Source organism: Cricetulus griseus, chromosome 4, assembly GCF_003668045.3.
Source record: "Cricetulus griseus strain 17A/GY chromosome 4, alternate assembly CriGri-PICRH-1.0, whole genome shotgun sequence".
Taxonomy (NCBI): domain Eukaryota; kingdom Metazoa; phylum Chordata; class Mammalia; order Rodentia; family Cricetidae; genus Cricetulus; species Cricetulus griseus.
In genome coordinates, this window is record NC_048597.1 from 58,139,913 (window position 1) to 58,167,541 (window position 27,629).

The 27,629-nt window shown below is 43.8% G+C and overlaps 1 protein-coding gene across 1 annotated transcript; it reads left to right on the forward strand.

Annotated features, from left to right (window-relative positions):
* Positions 1-4,027: 4,027 nt before the first annotated feature.
* Positions 4,028-18,371, forward strand: Apod (apolipoprotein D). The gene is made up of 4 exons (XM_035444684.1): positions 4,028-4,164; positions 11,846-11,967; positions 16,161-16,249; positions 17,927-18,371. Exons 1-4 carry the CDS (start codon positions 4,042-4,044, stop codon positions 18,160-18,162), a joined length of 570 nt encoding a protein of 189 aa, XP_035300575.1. The 5' UTR covers positions 4,028-4,041; the 3' UTR covers positions 18,163-18,371.
* The last annotated feature ends 9,258 nt before the right edge of the window (positions 18,372-27,629 follow it).

Below are 27,629 nucleotides of genomic sequence, written 5' to 3' on the forward strand. Positions count from 1 at the left end.
ATGTTTGGAAACATAGTACAAACTCATCATGCTGGAACTTACAAGAGCATTGGGACAGAAAAGATTTCAAGTTAGAAAATCCACAAAGCAAAGGAGATGTTTTGAATGAAAATGCATTTTGTCTTTCTCTCTCTCACACAGGCACACACAACAGTGTCCCATTGTTTCTTCTTCAGGAAGCAGCTGTGAAGGAAATTAAGGGAGGGGACAGATACAGCATCCCATTTTTGTGTCTCATACAGAGCTCAGCTTTGAGGCCAGTATTCCTGAGCTGTGTGGGGTGTCGCATGCATGACTATCAAAGACCAGTGGCCTGATGGGAGCTTATAAATTGACTTGGGAGAAGCCAGGCACCAAAACAGGTGCCTCACTTGGAGAATTCTGTGTGGCAACTGCTGTCATCTTAATAAAAAAAAGGTATGTACATAGTGTAACTTTCACTTAGGATAAATGATGTTTAAACTAGAGACTTCTTTGACTTTCCACTGCCCCCTTTCAGCTTGAATGGTAAGTATGGACGGAAGGCTTTCATGCTAGCTCTACAGGCCCCCGTGTAGAGCTTACAAGGTAGGTGCTATTGGCATGTTTTCAGGTGACAAGTCAGAGGAATAGGTAAGCCTGTGTTTGCTCTCATGGCTTCTCCTATCATCCACCCTCCTGCTACCCAAAGGAGACCATGAGAAACTTGCCTTGTGCCAAGACAGCACCAGATGAATTCTCCAGAGCAGTTCAACTGCCCCTGATGAGATGAACTGAAAACTGGAATTGCTTGTGTGAGCAAAAGTCCTCTACAGTTGGACACGAAAACATTTTGTTTAGACATGAGATATGTGATTTGCTGGGTGTGGTGGTGTAACCTTTTAACCCTCTTAACTAGGGAAGCAGACATCACAAACTGTGGGACAGCTTGAGTTATAGAGCAAGCTTGAGGGCAGCCTGAACTATGTAGGGAAAAAAAAAAAAGGAAAGGGAAAAGAAGGGAAGGGGAGGGGAAGGGAGGGAAGGGAAGGGAAGGGGAAGTGGAAGTTCCCTTGCGGTTCTTGTTCTATTCAAAGGCTACATGGATTTGTTTGTTTTTAAGATGATTTTGCCATATGGAATCTCAGAATCTAGTTAATTCCATACAGCTTCTTGAGGTCAGGGACTGTGGTTACAGAGACATGCATGTGCCCTTGGAGACCTGGGCTCAAGTTCTGCCTCACAGGAGTACAAAGAATTAAGCTGAGCAATTGATCTCACAGAGAACAGGGTCAACTTCGGCACAGGTGGCTTCTAGCTGAGACATTGGGGCTTTGGTGTAGATCACACAGTGGGTGCTGAGGCCAGTGCTTCCCATGGAGAGCCCCAGTATGTCTGACCCACAGTCTGTGTCTACCCAGGGTGCACCACAGCCTTGGAAGACTTACCTCTAAGTTATTTAATAGTCAGTTGAAACTGTAGTTAAGATTATTTCTAAAAGTATACTCACCAAGACGATCTTTCTGTGATATTTGACGATAGTAAAATACGCATTGTAAATCTGCATTTTTTACCCAGAGTTATACATGCATGCCAATAGCATGCTCTGCCAATGTTAAGTGATTCCAAATGGAAGGAGCGTGGAAAGTCAGCCTCTCCCCTCTCAAGGATTTTCAGCTATAAGAAGAAAACTCAAACAACCAGACTGCATCTCTGGAAACCATGTAGTCAAAGGGAGCGAGGCTTGTTCTGAATCCTCCCACAGAACTCAAGGGTATGTTTCAGCCCACAGGAGAACATCTTGTTGTAAGACATTTTTCAGAGTTAGACATGACTTGTTATCGCTGTTGCATGGTGAGGCAGGGCTCATCAGGTCTCACAGGCAGCCATTTATTGAAAGGCATGAAGATGGACACAAAATGGAGCATGGCTGACAGGCGATGTGTGGAGAGCCGGCCTTGTCATAGTCCTGCTCCTTTCCAGGCCTCAATTTCCCCATCTGCACACCTGACAGGGGTGAGGGGAGCTGGGTCGATGTCCTCTAAGGTCCTATCCATTTGGAAACATAGTAGAGAGTGTACGTACTATGTGCCACATGTAAAGTCCAGTGCTTGAAAAGGGCCATTGGCTTGGGCCTGCTGGGCAGAGCTACAAAGCTCCCAAGAGCCCTTGAGTGCAAAATTTGCAATGGGTGCAAAATTTTGTAAGTTTAGGCTGGGTTTCTTACAAACACTCCACCTGCTGAGATGTTAAAACAATGGGAAAGGGGGCGTCCAGGACAAGGATGGTGGTTCCTCCACAGATTTGCTCAAGAGAACCTCAGCAGCCACCCCCTCCCCAACCCACCCCAGCTGGCAGCTCCGGCTCCTTATGTAACTGTTCTTTTGAAAACCAGGCAACAAAACCTTCAGAAGAAAAAGCTATTGATTATTAAGGTTATTTGGAGGTTCAGAGCCTCGTAATGAAGTGGTTATTATTATTCCTGTTATGACACATCCTTTTCAATGCTCGGATCTGAGAACATTTTGCTTGCATTGACTCAGTCACCTTCATCTCGGAGAGAAAGGCAGCGAGCTGGAAATAGCTCATGTGCAGTGAGAGGCAAGGATTCACAAAAAGGGAAGAAAGGGAAGGCAAGTCAGGGGAAAGAAGCAGAGAGGAGCCCCAAGTGTCCATCCATAGCCTGCACTGACAGCCATGGTGCTCCCCTATCTATCCATTGCCCCCCCTCCCCCCACCCCCCAGAGCCAGTTGTGCCACTGGAGGACTTCTGTACTGAAATAATGTTGCATTCCTCACTTAGGCGACAGGCCTCCTGTGGTTCAATGCACATCCGCTGTGAAAAACACCCTCGGCGATGGGGAAACATTTGGGAAATACTGGCCTGCTTCTGCTCTTCTTAATAACAATGTTAGGATTCAGCTGGGCAAGGCAGCAGCTCTGTAATTCCCAGCACTCACAGGCAGAGGCGGGGAGATCTCTATGAGTTCAAGACTATCCCAGTCTACAAAGCAAGTTCTAGTCTAGCCAGGGATAATAGTGATAGTAATAGATAGATATCTAGATATATAGATATATAGATAGATAGATAGATAGATAGATAGATAGATAGATAGATAGATAGATAATTTACTGAGCACCTGCTTGGTGTCAGCCACTACTCTGAACATTTATACTTTCCCCCAGCTCTCCCTCTTTCTGAGAGGAGGTGTCTTCCCATGTCATTAGAGCTGGTCTTGAATTGGTGGACTCCAGAGCTGTCCCACCTAAGCCTCTCTAATAGACCCCTTCACCACCACCCCTGCCTTTATTTTTATCCCATTTCATTTTCACAAAGATTCATGAGACAGGCCATGACTATTAATCTTACTTTATAAGCTAAGAAGCAAAGGTCTAACTTGCACAGTTACACTTAGTAGGTGGCAGAGCCAGAATTGGAACCCCATCTGAGTAATCCTGGGTCCCCCACATACTGCTCTTGGTTAAGGCCCCTGGACCAAGAGTGCATTGATAGGACAGCCCAGCAAGATGTTGGCAAGAGTAAAATGCGGGGTCTGGGGAGCACTCCTTTATGAGTCTCATAGGACCGTTAATGTTGTGCATGATTTGGAGTTGAGCTTTCTCATTCACAGACCCTTTGACCTTCTGGTGTACCTCTTTGTCTATTCCCTTTTGTTCTGGAACATTACTTTTGTTCTGGAACATTACTTTTGTTAATGTTCCAGAAACAAATACCTACTGAATCTGACATTTCCAAGATTCTGGGATAATTCTGAGGGAAACTGGACAGGGTGCTTACCTGGAGAAATATTCAATGGGACATGGGAGGGTGTGGGTCCACGAAGGAGGCTAATCTAGCAAGAGATCAAGAGGAACCAGTGCTCTGAGGTGATGGCCTCACTGTGGCTGGATGGCCAGGCTGACAGCAGCTGCAAGACGCAGCTCCTCCTCCATGCTGAGGAGAGTGCCAGCTGAGGGACTAGGCCCTCCAGAACTCTTCATCACTGTGTGTCCTCAGGAGACTCAGACATCTCCAGCTGTGTTGTTTCTCCCCAGGCCTCTCCTGAGGACACCAGACCCAAGATGGTGACAATGCTGTTGGTCCTGGCCACCCTGGCAGGCCTCTTCACTGCAGCCAAGGGACAAAGTTACCGTATTGGGAAATGCCCGTCTCCTCCAGTGCAAGAGAAATTTTCCTTGAGAAAGGTGTGGTAACTCAGGTTTCTCTTTGTTTTGATCACACTGAGAGGTTCATTTTATTCTTTAATCTCCAAAGCAAGCCTTGGGGGAGTGTGGGGGTCTCTGCAGTCACAGGTAGCAGAGTAACAATCTGTGTGAGGCAAGAAGGAAATACGGTTCAACATGACCCAGGAGCTGGTGTTGGTTCAAACTTCTAGAGTCTGACACCAGGCAGATTTATTTTAGTCATATTTGAGTACAGTGTAACTTGAAAAAATTTTCCTGGTATAATACAACCCCGTGTGCACAAAGCTGTGTGACTACACCAAAACTCACTCAAAGTACATGAAGATGGGCTCTTTAGATAAGCTGCATGTGGTATTTTAAGGGACTGGGAGAGATTCTAGTGTGGTCTCCATCATACACATAGCACAGAAGTGAACTAGTCTATTAGCCACCTCTGGTCCTGGTTGAGGGAGCTTGGGGGAACCCCTTGGCCATACAGATAGTGCAAAGGTCACCTAGATTATTAATCACCTCCATTCCTGGTTGAGGGAACTTGGGGGAGTGAGGTATGGCTTGGCCCTATAGATAACACAGGGTTACCTAGGCTATTGGCCACCCCATCCCCAGCCTTCTGGGTGGAAAACAGGCTTCTTGAAAAGACAACCCTGTGTGTTTAGCATTCCTGGCTTCCCTATTGCCATCTATGAGCATAATGACCTTTGCACTCCCAACAGGAAGGACACTTACCTTATTTTAGCTTTTCCCTGAAGCGGTCTCTGAGGCCAGAAAGGGGGGAGGGGGAGTCTTTGGTACCTTGGCTTGCCTCAGAGATGGATGTCAACAGGCCACAGGAGCTCCCATGGCCCTGGCGAGAGAGGGCATGGGGTGGCAAGCATGAGCAGTGAGGGAATTGTCCCCCACTGCTATAGGGAAGTGGGGGTGAGGTTAGGAGATGTGAACAGGGGCATTAACTGTGGCTGGTTCACTACTCTTGTCCTACACAGAGGAAAGGAGAGTGTCGTCCTTGGCTGACACAGCTGGTACATGCACATCAGGTTCAAAACTAGTCTTCCTGTCAGATAACTCGAGACGGGACCTGGGAAAGGCCAGAAGTCCCCCAGGGGATGTTCTCTTGTTACCTACAATATAACCAGCTCCCCATAAATGCTTTTTCTTCCCGGAATGAGGCAGAGGGAGCCACAGAAGGGTCCCGCTATTAGATGACAGAAACTCAGAGGTCCTATGACTGAGAAAGGCCTGGATTCTAATCAAAGGCCCCTTCTTCTTAAAAGGTTTTGCTTGCTTTTAGGGAGTGACACACTTAGTTTGAGCAACACTGACATTATCAGTCACTGGAACTTTGGGGTGAGTGTTGGGAATGTTAGAGGGTGAGCTAGACAGAGCTGGGACGAAAGACCTTAGAGATTAGAAGGGTGGAGTAAGATGGCAGCGAGTGCCCCAGGTAAGGAAGGAAAAGCCACACTAACTCTGCACTGACATTCTTCATTAATATTTTAAGGATTCCCTTTAATTGAGTCAACCAGGAAAACCCCAAAACAAAAACAAACAAGCAAAAAAAAAACACATTTATGATAATATCCAAGGAATTTGAGTTAGATTTTAGTGTGGGAGTTAAAATGCCAAATATATCCTGGAAATTATAGCTGATACCTTCACTTACAGAAGTCCTTTGAGAACTGAAGCAGACTGATTTTAAAAGTTATGTGTCTGTCCGTCTGTCTGTCCCTGTCTCTGTCTCTGTCTCTGTCTCTGTCTGTCTCTCTCTCTCTCTCTCTCTCTCTCGTCTCTCTCTCTGTGTGTGTGTGTGTGTGTGTGTGTGTGTGTGTGTGTGTGTGTGTGAAGGTGCCTGTGGAAAGACTGTTGGATCCCCTGGAGCTGGAGTTACAAGCAGCTGTGAGCTATCCAAAGAGTATGCCCGGATTTGAACTCCAGTCCTCTGCAGCAAGCGCTCTCTTCAGCTATAAATCAGAAATTTTTTAAGGCATGAATTTTATTAAGATTAGTTTATATAGCATATTACTGGCTTGTTCTAAAAAGTTTTTATTTCAAGGATTTTTAATATATTCACAGTTATGCAACCATCATTAAATCAGTTTTAGAAGGCTTTTATTATCTTAAGAAGAAACCACAAACCCACTAACAGTCTCTGTAGCTACATTACTCAGACTTTTCATCGTTGTGACAAATACCCGAGAGAAACAACTTGAAAGAGGGAAGATCTGTTCTGACCCCTGGTTTCAGTCCTTTCGGTCCATGGTTCATGTAGCCCACAGGCTTGTGGTGAGACATGTCATAGGATACATAGTTCAGAAGGCTGCTTAGCTTATAGTGGCCAGTAAGTAGAGAGAGAAACAAGAGTGCAAACAAGAGCCATCTCTCCCAAGCATGCACTCAGTGGCCTCTTTCCCCTAACTAGACCCCTTCCAATATAGCAAATCCATTGGTTTGGTCAGAGCTTTTGGCATCCAGTCACTTCCTTAAAAGTCCCACCTCTGAACTCTGCTCACATCAGGACCAAACCTCCAAAGCAGGAATCTGAGGAGAAGCTTCACATCCAAACCAGAACGCCCCTCTTCTTTCCAACTCCGCCATACCCACACAACCAATATTTTACTTTCTGTCAATATGCGTTTGTCTGTGGAACAGACGATGCTAGCTTTTTGTGACTGAAGGAAATGTTTCAAAGGTTCAGCTGCGTTGCAGCATGCATCAATACTCCACTCCTTTTGTTGCCATATGACGTATGGATGATACTACAGTTTGTTTATCCTTTTTGTTTGGGTTGTTTTACCTTTTTGTTATAGAAATGCTGCTGCTGTGGACATTCAGGCTTGGGGCTTTTTTTGAAAGAGAGGGGCTTATGTTTTCAGTTCTTTGGGGTATATATGAAGTATAATTGCTGATGTGGTAACTCTGTGTTTAACTTTTTGACAAGCTGTCGGACTGTTCTAGAAGAGTTGCACCATTATACATTCTTACAAACAGCCATCTAACACCAATTTCCTTACATCTTTGCCAGCAGTTGTTATCATTGTCCTCTTTTGTTGTAGGTGTCATAGTGGTCTTAAATGGCATCACCTCCATTTCCTAAGGGCTAATGGTGTTGTCTTTTCACGTACTGATGAGACATGTGTAAATTTTCCATTCAAATCTTTTGCCCACCTCCCCCAAGAAAAGCTGGGCATAGTGCATGCCTTTCATTCCAGCACTTGGGATAGGTAGAGGCACATGGATCTCTGAGTTTGAGACCAGCCTGGTCTACAGAGTGAATTCCATGACAATCACAGAGAAACTGTGTTTTGAAACAACCACTCCCCAAATCTTTAATTGTTGATACCTAAATGCTCTCTTCCTCAATGCTAGATGCAAGTCTCTTACAGATATGTTAAAATGCTTGTCCCATTTGAAAAATGTTGTTGGGTTTTTGTTTGTTTGATTGTTTGTTTTAATACTCTGGCCCTACGTTGGAACACCAAAATGTTGTTGGTTGTTTTTACTCTTTGCTCTTTTGGGGGATCCACCACCCAGCTCCCAAAGAAATCACACACAGAGTCTTATTCTTATTTATGAATGCCCAGCCTTAGTTTGGCTTATTTCTAGCCAGCTTTTCTAAGCTTAAATTATCCCATCTTCCTTTTGCCTCCAGGCTTCTCTCTTTCTCTATTCTGCATATCTTTCTTTACTTCTTACTCTCAGCTGGCAGTGCAGCTGGGTGGCTAGGCCCTGGCATCCTCTTTTTTTTCTTTTCTTTTTTCCTTTTTTTTTGTTCCTTCATTTTAAACCCTCTTCCCAGATTTTTCTTATTTATTCTCTCTGCCTGCCAGGCCCGCCTATCCTTTCTCCTGCTTGCTATGGGCCATTCAGTTCTTTATCAGGCCAATCAGGTGATTTAGACAGGCAAAGTAACACAGCTTCACAGAGTTAAACAAATGCAACATAAAAGAATGCAACACATCTTTGCATCATCAAAACTAATGTTCTGCAGCATAAATGTTGTACATCTTAAAATAATATTTCACAACAGATGGAATGTCTCCTTTATCGGTACACCCTTTGAAGCATGAGTTTTTCTGTTTTTTTTTTTTTTTTTTTTTTTTTTTTTTTTTTTTTTTTTTTTTTATCTGATCAAGTCCAATTTGTCTACTTTTTTTGTTGTTGTTGCTTGTACTTGTGAGGTCAGGATTACAAATTTAAGTGCCTAATTAGTAAGTATCTCATTAGTTCAGTACGTAGCCTCATACCTAGAGAATAATCCAAGGCTATAAAAGATTTATACCTATATGTTCTTCTCAGGGTTTTATAGTTTAAGCCCTTGCATTTAAGCCTTTGATCCATTTTAAGTTAGATTTGTGTCCTAGAAGCATGTCTTTCCAGTTGTTCCAGCACCATTTGATAAGAAGACCAATTCTCCATTGGTAGTCTTGATATCCACAGTGAAAGTCTGTTGGCCATGTATATGGAGTTTTACTTTCAAAATCTCAATTTTATTCCAGTTATATGTCTAGACTTACTCCGGTTTTGATTACTACAGTTTTGTCGTTAGTTTCTAATCAAAACATAGTTCCTCTAACGTTATTCTTCTAGTTTGTCCCTTGTATTTTCACATGAATTTTATGATCACTTGTCCATTTCTGTAGAGAATATGAAGAACCATTTGTGGAGTATCTCCATCTTAACCCTTTCTGTTCACAAGTATAAGCTATCTTTCTAGCTACATTTTTGTTTTGTTTTGGTTTTGGTTTTTCAAGACAGGGTTTCTCTCTGTGTAGCCCTAGCTCTCCTAGAATGCACTTTGTAGACCAGGCTGGCCTCAAACTCAAAGATCGGCTCACCTCTGCCTCCCAAGTGCTGGAATTAAAGGCATGTACCACCACTGCCTTGCATCTATTTACCTTTTGTCTCACCAATATTTTGTGGTTTTCAAAATACATGTTCTTACATTTCTTTAGTTAAATTTATTCCTAAATATTTTCATTATCTTTATGTTATTAAAAATGGAATTTTCTTAATTTCATTGACAGATTTTTCATCACACGTATAGAAACACTTTTGTATATTGATCTTGCATCTTTTAAATTTGCAGAACTCACTGTGGCACATGCCTTTAATCCCAGCACTTGGGAGGCAGAGGCAAGCAGATCTCTGTGAGTTCGAGACCAGCCTGATCTACAAGAGCTAGCTCCAGGACAGCCTCCAAAGCCACAGAGAAACCCTGTTTCAACCCCCCCCAAAAAAAATTTGCAGAACTCATATTCCAATAGGTTTTTTTGTTGTTCTTGTTTATTTTTAAGTTTCGTTAGTGAGGCTGGGGACAGAGCTCAGTTGCACAAGATCAAGTTTGGCTACCATTACCAAATAAACTAACTGTGGTCATTCACGTCTCTAATCTTAGACCAAGGCACATGAAGGCAAGAGGAACATCCAAAGTCCCTCAAGAACAATTCCTTAGGACTTTGTATATACAGTAATAGGTCATCTGCAAATAGAGGTGATTTTTGCATCTTTTCTAGTTTTCTTTTTTAGGCATTGAATTGTCCTCATATAGAAACTGCAGTGAGAAAGATTTACAGAGGAATATGGGAATCATGAGGGAACATAACATGACAACCTCTCACCTCTGAGTTTCCTTGTTTCTAGAAAGTCATACTTCTTTGCTCTTAACTGTGGATCACTCAAGTCTCTTGAGTAATTAAGAACTATGTTAAACTATCATAAGATGAAAATTTTTCTGAGGGTGCTTATGAAACACATTAGCGTTTTTTGGTACTTCCAATGAAGGCCAAGTTCAACCAGGTTGTTTTGTTTCATTAGGTTGTTTGTCTGTTTGTTTGTTTGTTTGTTTGAAACAGGGTCTCTTGTAGTGTGGGCTAGCCTTGAACTCTCCATGTATCTGTTGCTGACCTTAGGTTCCTGATTTTCCCAGTCTCTGCACCTCCCAGCTTATGGGCTTAGAGGCCTCTGCTAAGTTTCAGTGTTTTTAACTGACTGTTGGGGTTCACTGCAGGAGTGGTAAAAGTATGGTTAAAGATGAGAACATGTGCTTGAGCAGGGTCACGTGACTGAAGCAGCGTTGTCGCTTATTCTCAGGATACTTGGGAATGTTTGAAGGTGAATGCATGCTTTACTTGCTCTGTTGAGTGACAGATTTTTATATTTTATAAAATGATTATAATTAATATTTTGACTAGGCAAATATACTCAAGTAGTTCAAAATGCTGAAGGTGCAAAAGAGAGCTGGGCCCATAGCTCAGTGATAGCATATCTGGCTAGTATAAAGTCTTGGTTGTGTTCCATCCCTAGAATCACAGAGGGTCGGGGTGGGGTGGGCAACACTTCCACAGATTCGGGTGAGGGGCTTGAGGATTTAAATAAAGACAAGACATCAGGTCTTTGATGCAGGGAGAATGTCATTTATTCCAACAATAGTGGGCGCTTATATACCAGTCACAGGCATGGTGGAAAACAACCCAGGTCCATCAGGCAATCCTGGATGGGCCAGTAACAGGATAACAGGAACTTGCACTCAGGCCTTCAAGGAAGAAAACAAGATGTACTTCCTAGGTAAGCTCCTAGTCACAAACTGGTCAGCAGATCCCTAAGGGGGAAGGCCCAACACAGAACATCTTTCCTAGCTGTGGTTAGACAGAGAGACTTGATGAAGAAATGAAAAGTCAGAGAGGCATATGGAAAGTCAGATGACCTTGAAAATGGAGGACTTCTGGGTCCAGAAAGCAGGTGGCCTATAAAACATGGAGAAAGCAAAGATGCCCACTCTCTCTCAGAGCCTCTGAAAGGGGAGGAAGCCCACATCTCAAGTTTAGCCTAGTGAGGTTAGGATCAGAATCTGGCTTATAGAACCATAATCAATAAATCTGTGCTGGTTAGAGTTTGTGGCTCATCACTGCAGCAATTGAAACCCCATATGATAAGCTTCTGTTGTTACATGGAAGGCAGCTTAAGTACACCCCACTTCAAACCCAGCTCTTTGCTCTTTATTCTTTTGATAGCTTTGAGATAATTGTGCATATACCTTTTTTAAAAGGGGGTGTTTAAAATTTTCATCAGATAGATGCACTATCATTTATTTCTCCAGTCCCTCACTGGACTACTTCCTGCCTCTTATTGTGACAGACAGAACTGTAACAGATAACCTTATCATTTTTTTTTAACAGCAGGAGACACATTGCTAGAAGTTAAATGACTGGGCTAAGGAGCATATGTTTTTTCAGCAAGCTTCCCTCTGCAGAGGTTACAAATAGGCACAGTAAACTAACAAACTCCAAGCAGGAAGGCCCCACAGCCAACACGTTTGAGTTACACAAAATCAAAGATGCCTTGTAGAATTATCGGCTGTTAGAAGTGAAAGATACTTTCCATCATCCAGACAACTGCTTCCTTTCACAGAGCTGGAATTTCACACAGGTGTTGACTGAAGAGAACTCTGAGAGCATATCTAAATAAAGAGCCCTTGAGGAATAGAATATGGCACACAACCGGTACCCGCACATCCTTTCACTTAGTCTCTTTTGAAACAATATCTTTCTCAGTTGGCTGGGAGTGATGCAGCCCATTTGGCCTGGTTTCCCCTGGAAAGGGCTCTGCCTCTAAGACAACAATAGGGAAGAGTCAGCAGGTCCCCCGAGAGCCCTTGGGTTTGTTCTGCCCATTGTTGTCTGTACAGTATCTTGGAAGATGGTACGAAATTGAGAAGATCCCAGATATCTTTGAGAAAGGAATCTGCAATCAAGTCCACTACATACTGCTGGGGAATGGAGACATCAAAGTGTTAAACAACGAAATTGGGTGAGTGACTGCACATGCCTGCCTGGGGTGACCTTGTTCTGTGCTGATGCAGGCAGGAGCAGAGAGAAGGTGCGTGTGTCACACAAGCTAGGTGGGATGGTGGGGACTGGAATGCATGTATTCTCTTCTTTTTTTTTTTTTTTTTTTGTTTGTTTGTTTTTCGAGGCAGGGTTTCTTTGTGTATGTGTTCTCTTCTTTAACCACTGCTGAGCACCTACTGAATACTAGACACCAAGAGAGACAATAGGGAGTCAAAAGCAACATAGCCAGTGCCCCTGCTCTCATTGCAAAATGGAGACTCTGTAGCAGAGGACATTAGGCTGCCTTTTCTGGCCTCCAAACCAAGAGAGAATCTGTTTCTGTCCATCTACTCACAGAGGCCATAAAGTTTTGTCAAATCCGCCTGGGAACTTGGGGCTCATTTTATCCTAGGGCAATGTATCCCACCTCCAGTCAGCTTCCTTGCTAGGGGCCTCCTCACCCTTTTCTCTTCATTGTCTCTCTTCTTTTGAGTCAGGATCTTATGTAGCCCAGGCTGGCCTCCAACTCACTGTGTAGCCAAGGATGTTCTGGAATTTCTGACCCTCCTTAGTGCTATGATGATAAGTGTGTGCCACCAAGCCTTGTTTGTGTGGTACTAATGTTAACCCAGGACCTTTTGTATGCTAAGCAAGCGCCCTACCAAGTGAGACACATCTGCAGCCCCAGGCACCTCCTTTCCTTGCTGAGCAAGCATCAGATACATGCACTCTCTAGCTTATGACTTTTAGTAGTATGTATTTCTATCACTAAGTACACTGGACACTGATATTCAACCCAAAATTTGTCACTCTGGAGAGCAGACATGAGGACACCCAGGATGAGGTCCTACTTGCCTACCATCCACCAACAAAAGTTACATAGCAAACAAATACGTTCAAGTATTTCCTATATTCAAGTCACTCCCCTTGCCCCCAAAAATATATTTGTTTAAACCCCATGACAGGTACTATTATAAACTTCATGGATAAGGAAACTTAGGTACAATAAGGTTAAGCAACTTGTTCAAGGGCTATACAAGTGACACATGATGACATCTACATTTGAACCCAGGAGAGGGGAAATGAAGAGAACAGAGACAGGTGAAAAAGGCTGGGAATGAAGGGTTGTTCTTTCTGTTCTCCACAAGGTCTGAGGATGGTGTTCAACTCCAAGAAAACAACCACACTCAGCCCTCAAGTCCATAGCTCCACAGAGGCCCTCTGGGGCCATCATAGCATCCACTAACTTTCCTGTTGTCCAGAGCCCCAGCGGGGGTCGGGGGTGGGGCAGCTGACTCCCAGCCCACATAAACCAGAGAAGGAAGGAAGGAACTCCAGAACTCCAGCTCCTTTTGGAGCCTCAGGGGAGGGCTGAGGGAAGGGCCGACTACATGGGTTCAGATGCCTTTGCCAGGAATCTCCCAGGAATTTTGCAGGCCCTGTATTAGTCAGCGGTTTCTCCTCACAGTGGAATTCCAGAGAAAATGTTTATTTGGGTCATAGTTCTGGAAGTTCCATCTGAAATCAAGTAGACTTTTCCTTGAGCTTCTGGTGAAGGGGACACAGCATGGTGAGAACGTGGGGTAGAAGAAGCAATTCACCGAAGGAGGGAGTAAAGAGAAGCAAGAAGAGAATGGCCCCATAATCCTCTTTGAAGGGATACCCCCAGTGACCTAAGGCTCTCAGTCTCAACTCCCATGCCCACCATAACAGCATTACCCTGGGGACCAAACCTTTACCAGGCCCTTTGGGGACATTTATCCAGATCATAGTGGACAGGAAAGTTCTAATGACCTCTTTTATTTTTTATTTTATACTGGTTTCTCAGCATAGCCCTCACTGTCCTGGAACTCAAGCTGTAGACCAGGCTGGCCTCGAACTCAGAGATCCACCTGCCTCTGGTGGGATTAAAGGCATGCACCACCTCCACCTGGCAGTAATGATCTCTTTTATTGAACTATTATGTCCAATTAGATGCAAACCCATGAAGTCCACATATAGGGAGCAGGAATTCTCAGCCACTGTTCAAGAACTTGGGGCCCAGAAGAGCTGGCCTAGAGCTGAAGAGAGAAGGGAGCAAGTCTTGGCTTCCTGGCTCGATCAGACTAGAATGTGACCTAAGGTTAGCTAGCTCTGGAGCTGGTAGCAATAGAATTACCGTCCCTGAGACTGACTCTGCATTAAATGAGATAAAAGGTGTAAAGCTCTTACAGCAGTGTTTGGCATGTGGCAATCATCTAATAGACTTGACCTTTTAATGACCTTTTAACTCCTGCTACTTGAGAACACAGATTGGAGCCAGTGAGATGGCTCAGTAGGCAAAGGCGCCTGCTACCACACCGAGTCCCACAAGTATTCTCTGACCTACACACTGATGTCATGATAGGAGTATGTGCACACTCACGCGTGCACACACACACACACACACACACACACACACACACATACATACACACACACTAAATAAAAGTAATAAAAACAATATTTAAAAGAAGATACAAATGCATTTTTCCCATGAACACATTGTGCCTTGATGATCAGAGAGTGGTGTTTTGAAAACTATCTTGGAACAAGACACAAATGCTAGCAAAGAGGAGAAAGGCTTGTTAGTTGCTTAGTCACTATTTGCAGATGGAAACAGACCGTCTTCCAGGGGAGACAGCAGGACATGGTGCTAGGCCCTGCATGGTGACAGACAATGCAATGAGGAATAGAGAGCACCTGTTCTAACACCCCTTATGCTGCTTAAGATACAGTTGTAGAGCATTCCTGCAGGTAGATTTTTCTGTCCCTCCCGACAGCTCCCAAATCACGACACAGAGACTTATTATTAATTATGGAAGCTTGGCCAATGCTTAGGCTTGTTTCTAACTAGCTCTTAAATTAACCCATATTTTGATTAATCTATGTTCTACCGTGTAGCTTTTACCTCTATCCCATTTTGTGTGTCTGACCCGTCCCACGTCTGACTGGCTTCTCTGCCCTTCTTCTTCCTAGCATCCTCTGTGCCTGGAAATCCTGCCTAGCTATTGGCTGTTGAGCTTTTTATTAAACTAATCCAAGTGACACATATTCACAGTGTACAAAAAGATTATTCCACAAGACATCTCTCCCTGCTAACCATAGCACTAGCCTCCTGACTTCCTCACATATACCTAGCTCTCATGGTGGCCCTGCTTGATGACTGACAAGCAGGCAGATCCTCTGCCACCTGGAGAGGAGCACTCATGTCTAGGCACTCCCCTTCTCTGTCCTCTTCCCCAAGACTTTCCCATCCTCTGGGTTCATGGGGTAACTGGGAGTTAGCCTGAAATGGGCCAGGTCCTTGTGAAGGGTCCAAGTTCTTCCTTGGCTCCAAGACCAGCACATTTAAGACATACCACCAAGAAAGAACGGCTCTGCCCCCGCTAAGTGTCTGGTTCAATTATAACATGTGTGTTTCTTCACAATCATGTCTCTGAGAATGGGGCTTGTCTCAGAATCACAATGCCAGGTCTCCTCCTTGCCTCTGTGCTGACCTGCTTTGTTTCAAGTCTCCCATGCTCACTTGGACACCTGCTGAACTAGAGGGGATTTCAGAACTCAGGCTCTAGGTGGGACAGATTGGAGATATCACTGCAACACAGGGGTGATGGGAAGTGCCTCCAGACTGCTTCCTGCTTTGTGTTATTTTCAGTGATCTGGTTCCTCCTTCCTTTGTTTCTTTGTCATCCTCTCCTCTGTGAAGAGATGAATCTTGTAAGGGGGTTGTTTTGTTTACTTTCCTATTCCCCTTTATTTCCTCTCTTTGAAGTCTAGGAACGGGAAATACCTAAAAGACAAATGGTAAACAATCCAAAAACCTGTGTTGAAATGCAAGGGCTGACATAGAACCCAACCCCTGGGCATTGTCTTAGCTGCTTCTTGTCTACAGTACTGTCTTCCTCCACTGAATCTCAGACCATCACAGAGGGAAGGACAGGGCCCAGGACCAGGTCCAGCTGGCCTTTCAAGTTCCTCTCATACCAGACACCACCATGCTGGCTGCCAGAGCTCTTAGGGCACAAAGCTTGATTTTTATTGATTTTTTTTATTTCCGATTAGTTGTATTTTTTCCTTTCCCATATCTCGTTTTCTTTCCTTTCCTTACCTTGTTTCTTTTCTCTCTCTCTTTTTCCCCCCGACTCACTTTAGACCTGATGGAACCGAGAACCAAGTTGTGAGGAAAGCCATATCGAACAACCTCTTAGAGCCAGCCAAGATGAAAGTCAAGCTTTTTGAGTGTGAGTATCCACTTCCCTCAGGGAGCTTCAGGGGTGGAAATCTGTAGAGAGAAAGCCGGAGCCCTGTGTTTGAACAGGTCTGAGTGCTGTCATCAGGATTCATTTTAATGCACAATTATTCAATACATATCTACTGTGTGCTGTTCCCTGGACCAGGCACTGGGATGCACAAGGATGCAGTAATGGGCAAGACAGAGTTGTCCATGTCCTTGCAGGCTGACATCCCATGTGGACACTGAGGAGGTAGCAGGAGACTTCCTTGGTGTTCCAGGAGGCGAGGCCCACAGAGAAACATATATGGCATGAGTAGGAGACAGAATCCAGTCTGATCTCGTGGGAAACAGACACCCCCAAATTATTAGATGTTAGGAAAAGAATCCAAAGTACAGAAGCTTGCTGGCAGGAGGTGACAAGCGTGAAGTCTGAGGCCAGGCCACCATCTGCCACTCTCTAGTCACTTTGTTCTGCCTGCTGAGTTCTGGTCGAACCTGGGAATGCACACAGACAGCAGAGAGAGTAGTTTTGTTGCCTCTGTAGATAACACTGGAAAATTCAGCTCAGACCTTCGAGGTCTTCTCACACAGGAAATGCTTGGAAGGCCCCTCTCCCTACCTATCGGGCAGACACTGAAATCCCTCCCCACAAGAGAAGTCATTGTCTTTCTCTTCCCTGCCACACCGGTACCATGACATATTCTTTTTAATAATTTATTTAAATTCACTTTATGGGCATTGGTGTGAATGTGTCAGATGCCCTGGAACTGGACAGTTGTAAGCTGCCGTGTGGGTGCTGAGAATTGAACCAGGGTCCTCTGGAAGAGCAGCCAGTGCTCTTAACCGTTGAGCCATCTCTCCAGCCTCACCATGACACATTCTTAAAGCTGAAGGTTTTCCTGAGATTATACAGGAAGGAAAACCCAAACACATTCGCCCTGCTTTTTCACTCAGGATGGTGGATTTGAACCCTGGGCCCTTGCCGTGCATTCCTTACCCTCCTTGCTAAGCAGTGTCTCTGTGCACACTGATGCTAGTGCAGCCAGCCAACCCAGGAGGCCGGCTGAATCCTCAGTCATCCTGCCTTTTCCATGCTGATGGGGCAGGGGAGGAGGGGGCATAAAATGGTCCTTGACTATGGCCACCCACTAGAATCACTGGAGAGTTTTGTTGGTGGTGGTGTTTTTACATACCAAGCATGGTGGTACACACCTGTATTCCCAGCACTGAGGAGGCTAAGGCAGGAGAAACACAAGTTATAGGTTGGTCTGAGCTTTATAATTAGACTCTATTAAAAGGTGGTTGGTGCCATGGCTGAGTGGATAAAGTGCTTGCTGTTAGAGCCTGAGGATCTGAATTTGATCACTAGACCCTACCTAAGGTAGAGAGAACTCAACAAATGTCTTCTGACCTCTACATATATGCCACTGTGTGTGCCCCTGCCCCCAACACACACACACACACACACACACACACACACACACACACACAGACACACTTAAAAGTATATAAAGAAGGCCAGCCACTTGAAGGTCTAAAGCTGGAGAAGATGGGCTTAATATTTCTCACTGCCCCCATATGTTTCCCACATAAAGCACTGACTTAGCGATTGGGACCCCAGAGCCCTGGAGAAGAGGTTCCCCTTGCCCTGGTCCTTCCTCATGCTGCTGCCTCTGGTTCTCAGTTATACCATCTTCACCGTACTGGATCCTGAGCACCGATTATGAGAACTATGCCCTTGTGTACTCCTGCACCTCTGTCGTCCGGCTCTTCCATGTGGATTATGTTTGGATCCTGGGAAGAACCCGGTTTCTCTCTCCAAATACAATAGCCTACCTAAAATATATCCTTATGTCTAATGATATCGACATCAAACAAATGACGGCCATAAACCAAGTGAACTGCCCCAACTTCCTGTAAAGGGGGTGGGGGGCAGCCTCTCCAGGTTACTTCTATGCTTTGCATTACCTGGCTCCACCCCCCAACTCCTTATAAAGACAAACCAAGCAACTGTGTCAAGAACCAAAGGGGACGTCGTTTGGCTATAGAAGCCAATGGAGGGGACTCGGAAAGTTGGCCCAAACCCAGCCAGACCCCACACTGTCACCCTGCTTAGCCCAATAATAAATATTTTCCTGATCAGTTGTGTTTGCAGTGGATTCTGAGTTAGGGGTATTGTGGGAGATTCATTAGAAGCAGATGGTGGGAAACCCTTCAGCAGTTATGTTTAGAAAACCAGTTCTGAACTGTCCCAGTTTAAAGGTAGGAGAGAGCTGATGGCCAAGTCAGAGTTTGGTGACTTGGATCCAGGGTCCCACTTCACAGCAGATACCCTTCTGGAGGGAATCCTGGGAGGTTTTCATTTCTACCTGGAGGCTTCCTTGAAGTCTTCCGAGTGAAGCTGAAGGATAAGAGTCCTGAGAGGGGCTGTGAGAGGAGGAGATTCTGTGAGAGGACAAAGGGATTTTTAAAATGATGCAAAATTTTCTCTTTGACTCTGTTGGTGTTTACTGAGGTCCAGTTGCATTCCAGTCACTGAAAGATCCAGAGTCTCTCCACCCCCAATCTTCAGCCACTGAGAAAGAGAACAAGATAGAGGGTACCAAGGGAAATCTGAGAACATCCCACCCCCTTCAAGACAGAGGGTCAAGATTATACAGTCTGTCCAAAGCCTCAAGGGCATTCCCATGCCCCTGCTCTGTGAGGAAGTCAGGGACCACCTAGTGTTGTGTTTTCTGACTTTTAAAAATCAAAGGACCTCAGATTTATCACCCGCAAGTTCACTTAGTTCTTGGGTAGAATATATATTATGTTAATATATACAATTTTTCATTTAATTAAAGAAAAATAAACTCAAAATGTAGCTTCCAAGTCACAATTCAAAAAGCCTGAAAACTGCCGGGCAAAGGATAGTAAGGGGGTCCTTTGTGGTCAATTGCTTTCCCCAGCACTGCCTATTGTGTCCTGTGTGTCACTGGGCTGTCCACCAGAGACACTTGGTGGCTTTCCTAGAATACAATGATTTCTCAAAGGGCTAAGCTTCCTGTCACCTACTGTCTCATGGGAACAACTAAATTGTGTAGCCAGTGAGATGGCTCAGCTGACGAAGGCACCAAGTCCATGGACTTGAATTTGATCTCTGGGACCAACACTCATTGTGGAATGCAGGAATGAATGCATGTGCCCACAACTCTAGCCCTAACACATACACACACACACACACACACACACACACACACACACACACACACACACTAAATGAAAATGTAAAAAGAAGATGTGGTTTCTTTCTTCTTAGCTTTCTAACACCTGCCTGAGGAAACCTCTGAAAGACCCGGAGAGGGCCATACACAGGCACCAAGCAGGGAAGGAAACTACAGGGGAGAAGAGAAGGCTGGTAGGAAACACAGAGCAAAATAAAGATGATGGTATATACTAAGCCCAGCACAACCGTCGTTAGCTCTAACCGTCACAAGCATCATCAATGCCACATCATTATCATCTACAATGCACCATTTCCCCCTGGAGATATCAGAGCTCATTATTTGGCCTATAAGTACCTAAGTGTACATCTCTGGTGGAGTTAAGTATGTGTAAAACAAAAATACGGCAAGTTATGGCTTATGTCCTGGAGGTATTCAGAGAATGTAACCTCCACGTAGTTTTAAAAATATCTTAGATAATTTAGGTGAAAGGGAAGATGCAGTTCAGAAATGTCCATGTTTTATTTGTGTCACCCCAGATGGAAAGCAGTGACACTAAGACAGTGGGGGATGGGATCCTGGGTTATACCTGCTGGATATCATGACACACGTTCATGAAAATGTGAGAACTACCAAGTCACATGGGAGCTGCTGCTCTATGTGTGGGGTTTAAGAGGTCCCAGCTGGTGGCCTTCTTGCTCTCTAGAAACAGCGAGTGTAACTCTACCTTGGTAGCCACACCCAGCTGAACCAAGGGGTGTCTACCTGAGCTAGGGGCCACCAGTCTACAGACTGAGCAGCCTCACTGCATGGAAGAGACTGAAAGAGACCTGGAGATGAAGCTCTCTAGTACTGTGTAAGGACCTGGCTTCAATTCCTAGATTCTAAAACAAACAAACAAATAAAAACCCTGAGGGGTTTGGAAAGTTCCAGAGCTGTGAGACCTCATATTTGGCAGTGACTGTTACTGGTGATGGACAATGGCAGGTATGAGAGTACATAGCACAAATTCGGATATCAGAAGAGACCTTCTGCCCACCCAAGGCTCCTCGATGCAGCTTCAGTTGTCAGTGGCTTTCCATGTTCTAGCTCAATTCCGGTGAAGCTTGGTTGACTTAGTTCCTTAGTTCCTGCCCTTGGATTTTTGCAGGATTAGGTATGTACACATAGGGGGAGGGGAGGGACACATACACACACACACACACACACACACACACACACACACACACACACACACACAGTCCCTACCTTTTTATTATGAGATAGTTTGACTTGACTGAGCAAATGTTCCTTGCAACCAAAATAGCCTCAAGACAAAAGAGTTAATAATATAATGTTGCGTGGAAAAAAGAAAGCAGCAATTTAACTACACAGTATTTATAGCTGCATGAAATAATGGCATTAAATCAAGTACTAAGAGTGAACAAAGAAAATGAAAGCAATTAATGTGTTAGGATGGTAAAATTATGGGTGGTTCTTCTTTTTTTCCTTTTTGTGGCTGCTATTTGTAGCATAAGATACATACAAACCCTAAGACTTTCTCTTAGTTTAACCTTGTCCTCTGGAAGGTAGAGTGTCAATGCCCCAAATGGACCTCCTCTTCCAGAACGGCCTCCGGATGTGGAGGCCTTCCAGAACTAGTCTCATGCTTCTAAGGTGAGGGCATCATTCATAAATAAAGGGTATGTTATACTTAATTTTTTTCACTTACTAAAGCAATTGCTATTTACTACCAATAAGAACCCCTATTCACTTCTAGAAGACATAAAGGGAGATATCAAGTTATTTAGATAGTTTTTATCTCCACAGATTGGCTAAACACTATTTTCTTCTATAACAGACTTTCCCCCAAAGAAACCATCTTAGCTTGATAATTATGAGTAACTGGAGGCTTTCAGTATTAAATATATTAAATATTCAGTGTTAAATGTGGCCAGTTTTTATGATAAAATCAAGTTTGCTTAGTTATGATAGTAAAATCAAGAGTTATGTGATGTTTTCCCACAGAAAAAGTGACAGGGGCTCATTAGAAATGGCAAGGAGCAAGAGAGGCAGGAAGTCCAGGGCTGGGTGGGAAGGGCTGGCAAGGAGCAGTGAGGTGGGAAGCCCAGGGGTAGGTGGGATGGGGGATGGCCTTAACTCCTCAGTCCGGCAGGTTCTCTAAGGATTCTCCTACAGTGTTATGCTTTTGTACAATAAGCAAATTGTTGCTGAGGGAATACCTCTATTTTTTAGGGAATAGAATCCCAACATGTCTATAAAATGTCTGCCAGGGTGGGTCAGAGGATTCAAGGCTAGTCTAGGCTATATAGAGAGACCTTGTCTTGGAAAACAAAATCAAACAACCAAACAACTAAGCTTTTACATTACTTTGCATTGTCTTAAAAGCCTTATCACCTATATGGTTTACCAAATCATTGTGCAGTATCCAATGTATTTCCCACAGGAATAAATACCTTTACTCCAATTACATGTTATATTCTATAGATTGCAAACTTTACATTTTGCTCTTCCAAGGTTTCCTAGTCTGCTAATAGAAAGTGAAGTATAAAATGTAAACCCTTAGTCAACTCTTTTTATTTTTATTTTGGTTTTTTGAAACAGGGTCTCTCCATGTAACTTTGGCTATCCTGAATCATGCCTTGTAGACCAGGCTGGCCCTGAATTCATGGGGATCTGCCTGCTTCTGCCAACCAAATACTGGGATTAAAAGCATGTGCTACCACACCTTGCTAAGTCAGTTCTTTTTAAAATTTATTTGTGTGTGTGTGTGTGTGTGTGTGTGTGTGTGTGTGTGTGTGTGTGTGTGCGCGTGCGCTCGTGCACGCACATGTGCGCCTGTGAGTACACATGGGGGTCAGAAAAGAGTATTGGGTGTCCTCCTCTATTATTCTCTCTGCTTTATTCCTTTGAGGCAGGGTCTCTCCCTGTACCTGAAGCTCACGGTTTTTGATTGGGTTAGCAGTCTGCAGTCATCATCTAGTCTCAGTCATTCCCAGCACTAGTTTCAGGTGTGCATGAGATCACTAGTTGTGTGGGTGCCAGGATCTGAACTCAGCTCCTCATGGTTGCACAGCAAAGACTCTTAGCAACTGAGCAATCTTCTGCTTTAAGCCCCATCAGCCCAACTCTTCAGCATCTTCAGTATACCTGGAAACCCAGAGATAGCAATGGTTCGTTCAGCTCCAAAACCACTGTCAGTAAAGCAAGATTAAAGGGGGATTTGAGCTGGGCATGGTAGCACATGTCTTTAATCCCAGGGGGCAGAGGCAAGAGATCTCTGTGAGTTGGAGGCCAGCCTGGTCTACAAAGTGAGTTCCAGGACAGTCAGTGTTGCTACACAGAGAACCCCATCTCAAAAAGAGATAAGAGCTGCCAGATGCTAGAGTTCAATGATGTGGTGTAGTCAAGGAAATTTTATCCACAAATATCTTAAGTAAAAAGAAGGGAAACAGGTAAGGTGGTGACCCTACAATGCACCACCATCATTCATCATAGTATGCATGCAGTGGGCTTCAAGAAGCATGCCCCTGTAAACTCAAAGAGATGTGAAAATTTTCCACATATACCTAGGACATCCAGATGTATACAGACATACCAGGCTCAATGGAGCTAGCTGGCCTAAAGGAATAAAAAATGTGCTGTACCATAATCATGTGTGTTTGTCCAGAAAACATAATGGGGATGAAGATTCTCCAAGCAGGCACTGTGCATTGATAACATCGCTACCTGTGAGCATTCAAAAGAAGTAACCCACTTGTCTAAGTCAGCATTGATTGTCAATTTGGCACAGCCTAGAGTCATCTGGGAGGAAACTCTCAATTAAGGAATCCTTAGGTCAGATTGGCCTGTGGGTATGTGCGGGGGAGTGCATCTTGATTATTAACTCATATGGGAGGACTCAGCCCTGTGAGTGCAACACAGTTCCCTGGGAGGCAGACATCCCTAGGCTGTATGAGAACACTGGCTAAGCATGATCTGAGTAACCCAGCAAGCAGTGTTCCTCCATTGTTTCTGCTTTAGAGTTCCTGCCTTGACTTCCTCAGTGGTGGACGGTGGCCTGCAATTGTAAATAAAGTAAAACATTTCGTACTCGAAGTTGCTTTGGGTCATAGTGTTTGTCAAAGCAAAAGACTGAAACTAGAACATCACTGATTATCAAATAGCTATTAAATTAAGTATATACAAACACACACACACAGAGAGAGAGAGAGGAGAGAGAGAGAGAGAGAGAGAGAGGAGAGAGAGAGAGGAGAGAGAGAGGAGAGAGATTCCTACCTTGACTTACACTTCTGTTGTACTGTCTTATGTCCTTTTGGATGCAGGGCAGTACTATACAGTTTGTCCAAGGCCAGCATACCTACAACCTGACTTTCACTGTTTTAAAGTTCCCGTGAGTAGTTATTTTGCAGTTGTTGTTTTGAGACAGGGTCCTGTTCCTGCTCTCTAGCCTAGGCTGGTGTAGAACTATGTAACACATGCAGACTTCAAGCTTACAAAAATCCACCTGTTCTATCCTCCCAAGTACTGGGGCTACAGATGCTACCACACCAGCTTGTGAGTCTATTTTTGGACTCATATATATATATATATATATATATATATATATATATATATATTTACAGTGTTAAATGAGTGGTCTCCTCCAACACTGTACACTAATGGAAGACCAAAGTGTCCACATCCATCAAAAAGAAAACACAAAGAATGTAAAGACCAAATGGATTGGATGCTAACTTCTAGCAGAAGAGTTGCCAGCATTGAGAAAAATTCCAAACATCTTAGACAGTCAGCCACCAGCTCCACCTGCTTGCTATCTAAGCCTTCTGTTTCCCACGCCTCCCAGGTCAAAATACTGCTAGTGTTCTGAGTCAGTTCCATCTCCAGAACTCACAGAGACAAATGGACTCAAGCTCCCTGGCCAGCGTGAGCAGAACTGGAAGAAGCAGGTGGCTACTCCTTTGCCAGGGCATTATAGCTGTGACTAAGTGGGTGTTTCTTCCTTGCCTGCAGCATGTCAGTGTACAAACCACAGAGTCAGAGGATTGCCTGCATCCTCTCTCCAAATTGAGGGAGTGGTTGGTAATGCCCAGGACCAACCCATTTCCAGATGCTATGGGAATCTACAAAACTGAGCTGACATAATGCATTTTTCTTAGAGGCATTCTGTCAACAGATGATAATACACACTGGAAGCAGCCAAGATGAGTCATTTTTGCACCTACAAATTACTAATAATTACCTCGGTAGGCTGGAAGCTGAGTTATTGGCATTTTGTTAAGTCTCAGTTTGGATGACAGACACCTCAGGAAGCATCTACCTAAAAGTGGTTGCCCTGGGAACTTTCTGTCGCCTCCTCCCTTTGATTTCTTTCTTGTCACTTCTCATAATCCTTGGTTATCACGTTACTATTTGCTTGTATATTTATTGTTCATGTCTTCTACTAGAAGGCAGCTTCCAAAAGCAGCAACCCCACTTTCCTGTACTCTTCTAATCTCAGAGCCTTGGACTAAGACAATTAATACATGTTTATTGAATGAATGAGTGAATGAACAAATGGATGAGTAAATGCAGAGGCTTAAGACATGTCCCATGACCCAGAAAAAAAATCAACTACAGAAGTGAAGACAAGACCTACATATAAAATGTCTATATCCATGTGTCTACACATATGCAGCTGAGATAACTTCCCAGTTACTATTTCTGGTATGTTCTCACAACTGACCACTGGAAAATTACCAGCTCCCTCTCATGCACATTCACTTTCTAAATGGAGAAACTGAAGCTCAGCCAAATGAAGTGACTTGAATAAAACTACATTGCTCGTCATAGTTCACAGCTTGAACTTGGAACTTGGCTTCTACTCAAAAAGTGTTTTTTCTCGAAGGATGATACAGATTTTCTTTTATAAAAATAGTGGTTTTTGGTTTTTTGTTTTATTTATTTATTTATTATTTATTTTGGCTTTTTGAGACAAGGTTTCTCCATGAAACAGCCTTGGCTGGCCTTGAACTCACAGAGACCCACCTGCCTCCCAAGTACTGGGATTAAAGATGTGAGGTAGTAATTTTTTTCTTTACCCCACAAACAAAGCAAAAATCTGAACTATAATAAATAATGACTTGTCTTCATGGTCCCATGAAGGCTCCCCTAGCTGTTGGTCTAGAGCCCCTAAGCTCTCTCTGTGGGTATCCCTGTCATGATCTTGACACCCCTCCACTTACTCATAATTCCTCCTCCCTCTCTTCAACTGGACTCCTGCAACTGGGCCAAACCTAGTGCCAGGGAAACTCCCAGCAATTCATAAGAATGACTTCAGCTAAGACTCCTAGCAATAGTGGAGAGGGTAACTGAACTGTCTTTCTCCTGTAATCAGATTGGTTACTACCCTAATTGTCATCATAGAACCTTCATCCTGTAACTGATGGAAGCAAATGCAGAGATCTTGAGTGTCTTGGATTTGTTTGTTTTTCAAGACAGTTTCTCTTTGTAGCTTTAGAGTCTGTCCTGGAACTCACTCTGTAGACCAAGCTAGCCTCAAACTCACAGAGATCCACCTGCCTCTGCTTCCCAAGTGCTGAAATTAAATGCGTGTGCCACCTGGGGGGGGCTGTCTTGGACTTTGGAGATGTACCCAGATATCATGCTAATATATTTTAATTTGGGGACATTTGAGAGAAAAAATAAAAGATTTATTTCAGTATCTCATTTCTAAATAAAATTATATTTTATTTCCAATTTTTTATTTATTTTTAAGATTTTATTTATTTATTTATTATGTATACAACATTCTGCTTCCATGTTTATATGCACACCAGAAGAGGGCACCAGATCTCATTACAGATTGTTGTGAGCCACTATGTGGTTGCTGGGAATTGAACTCAGGACCTCTGGAAGAACAGTCAGTGCTCTTAACCTCTGAGCCATCTCTCCAGCCCCTCCAATTTTTTATTAATTGCTCTTTGACAACACATAGGTACAGGAGACCATTTCCTAAATATAACACCAATAGTACAGGCACTGGGAGCAACAAATAATAGGACCTTAATAAATGGGACCTCCTGAAACTAAGAAGCCTTTGTAAAGCAAAGGACACAGCAAGATAAAATGGCAGCCTACAGAATGGGAAAAGATCTTCACCAACCCCACATCTGGACAGAGGGCTGATCTCCAAAATACATAAAGAACTCAAGAAACTAGACACCAAACTACCAAATAGTCCAATTAAAAAAATGGGATACAGATCTAAACAGACAGTTCTTAACAGAACAATCTCAAATGGCCGAAAGACACTTAAGGAAACGCTCAACATCCTTAGTCATCAGGGAAATGCAAATCAAAACAGCTCTAAGATACCATCTTACTCCCATCAGCATAGCTAAAATCAAAAACACTGATGATAACTTATGCTGGAGAGGATGTGGAGTCAAAGGAACACTCCGTTGTTGGTGGGAGTGCAAACTTGTACAGCTGCTATGGAAATCAGTACAGTGATCTCTCAGAAAATTAGGAATCAATCTACCTCAAGACAAGGCATACTCACACCATGAGGACATTTGCTCAACTATGTTCATAGCAGCATTATTCATAATAGCCAGAACCTGGAATCAACCTAGATGCCCCTCAACTGAAGAATGGATAAAGAAAATGTACATTTACACAATGGAGGAATACTCAGCAGTAAGAAACAATGACATCTTTAAATTTGCAGGCAAATGGATAAAACTAGAGGAAAAAAAAACAAACCCATCCTGAGTGAGGTTACCCAAACACAGAAAGACAAATATAATATGTACTCACTCATAACTGGATACCAGACATAAAGTAAAGTATAACCAACCTACAGTCCATAACCCCAGAGAAGCTAGAACCCTCTTCCAGAAACAGATGGAAGCAGATGCAGAAATCTACAGCTAACCAATGGGCCAAGCTCCTGGAGTACAGTCAAAATGAGGGAGGAGCGATAATATGAACAAAGGAGTCAAGACCATGATGGGAAACCCACAGAATCAGCTGACCCGAGCTAGTGAGAGATCACTGACTCTGCACTGTCAACTGGCACAGGACTGAACTAGGACCCCGGAATGCAGGTGACAATGGTGAGGCTTAGGCAATATATGAGACCAATGGCAGTGGGGCCAAGATCTAACTCTAATGCCTAAACTGACTTTGTGGAGCCCGTTC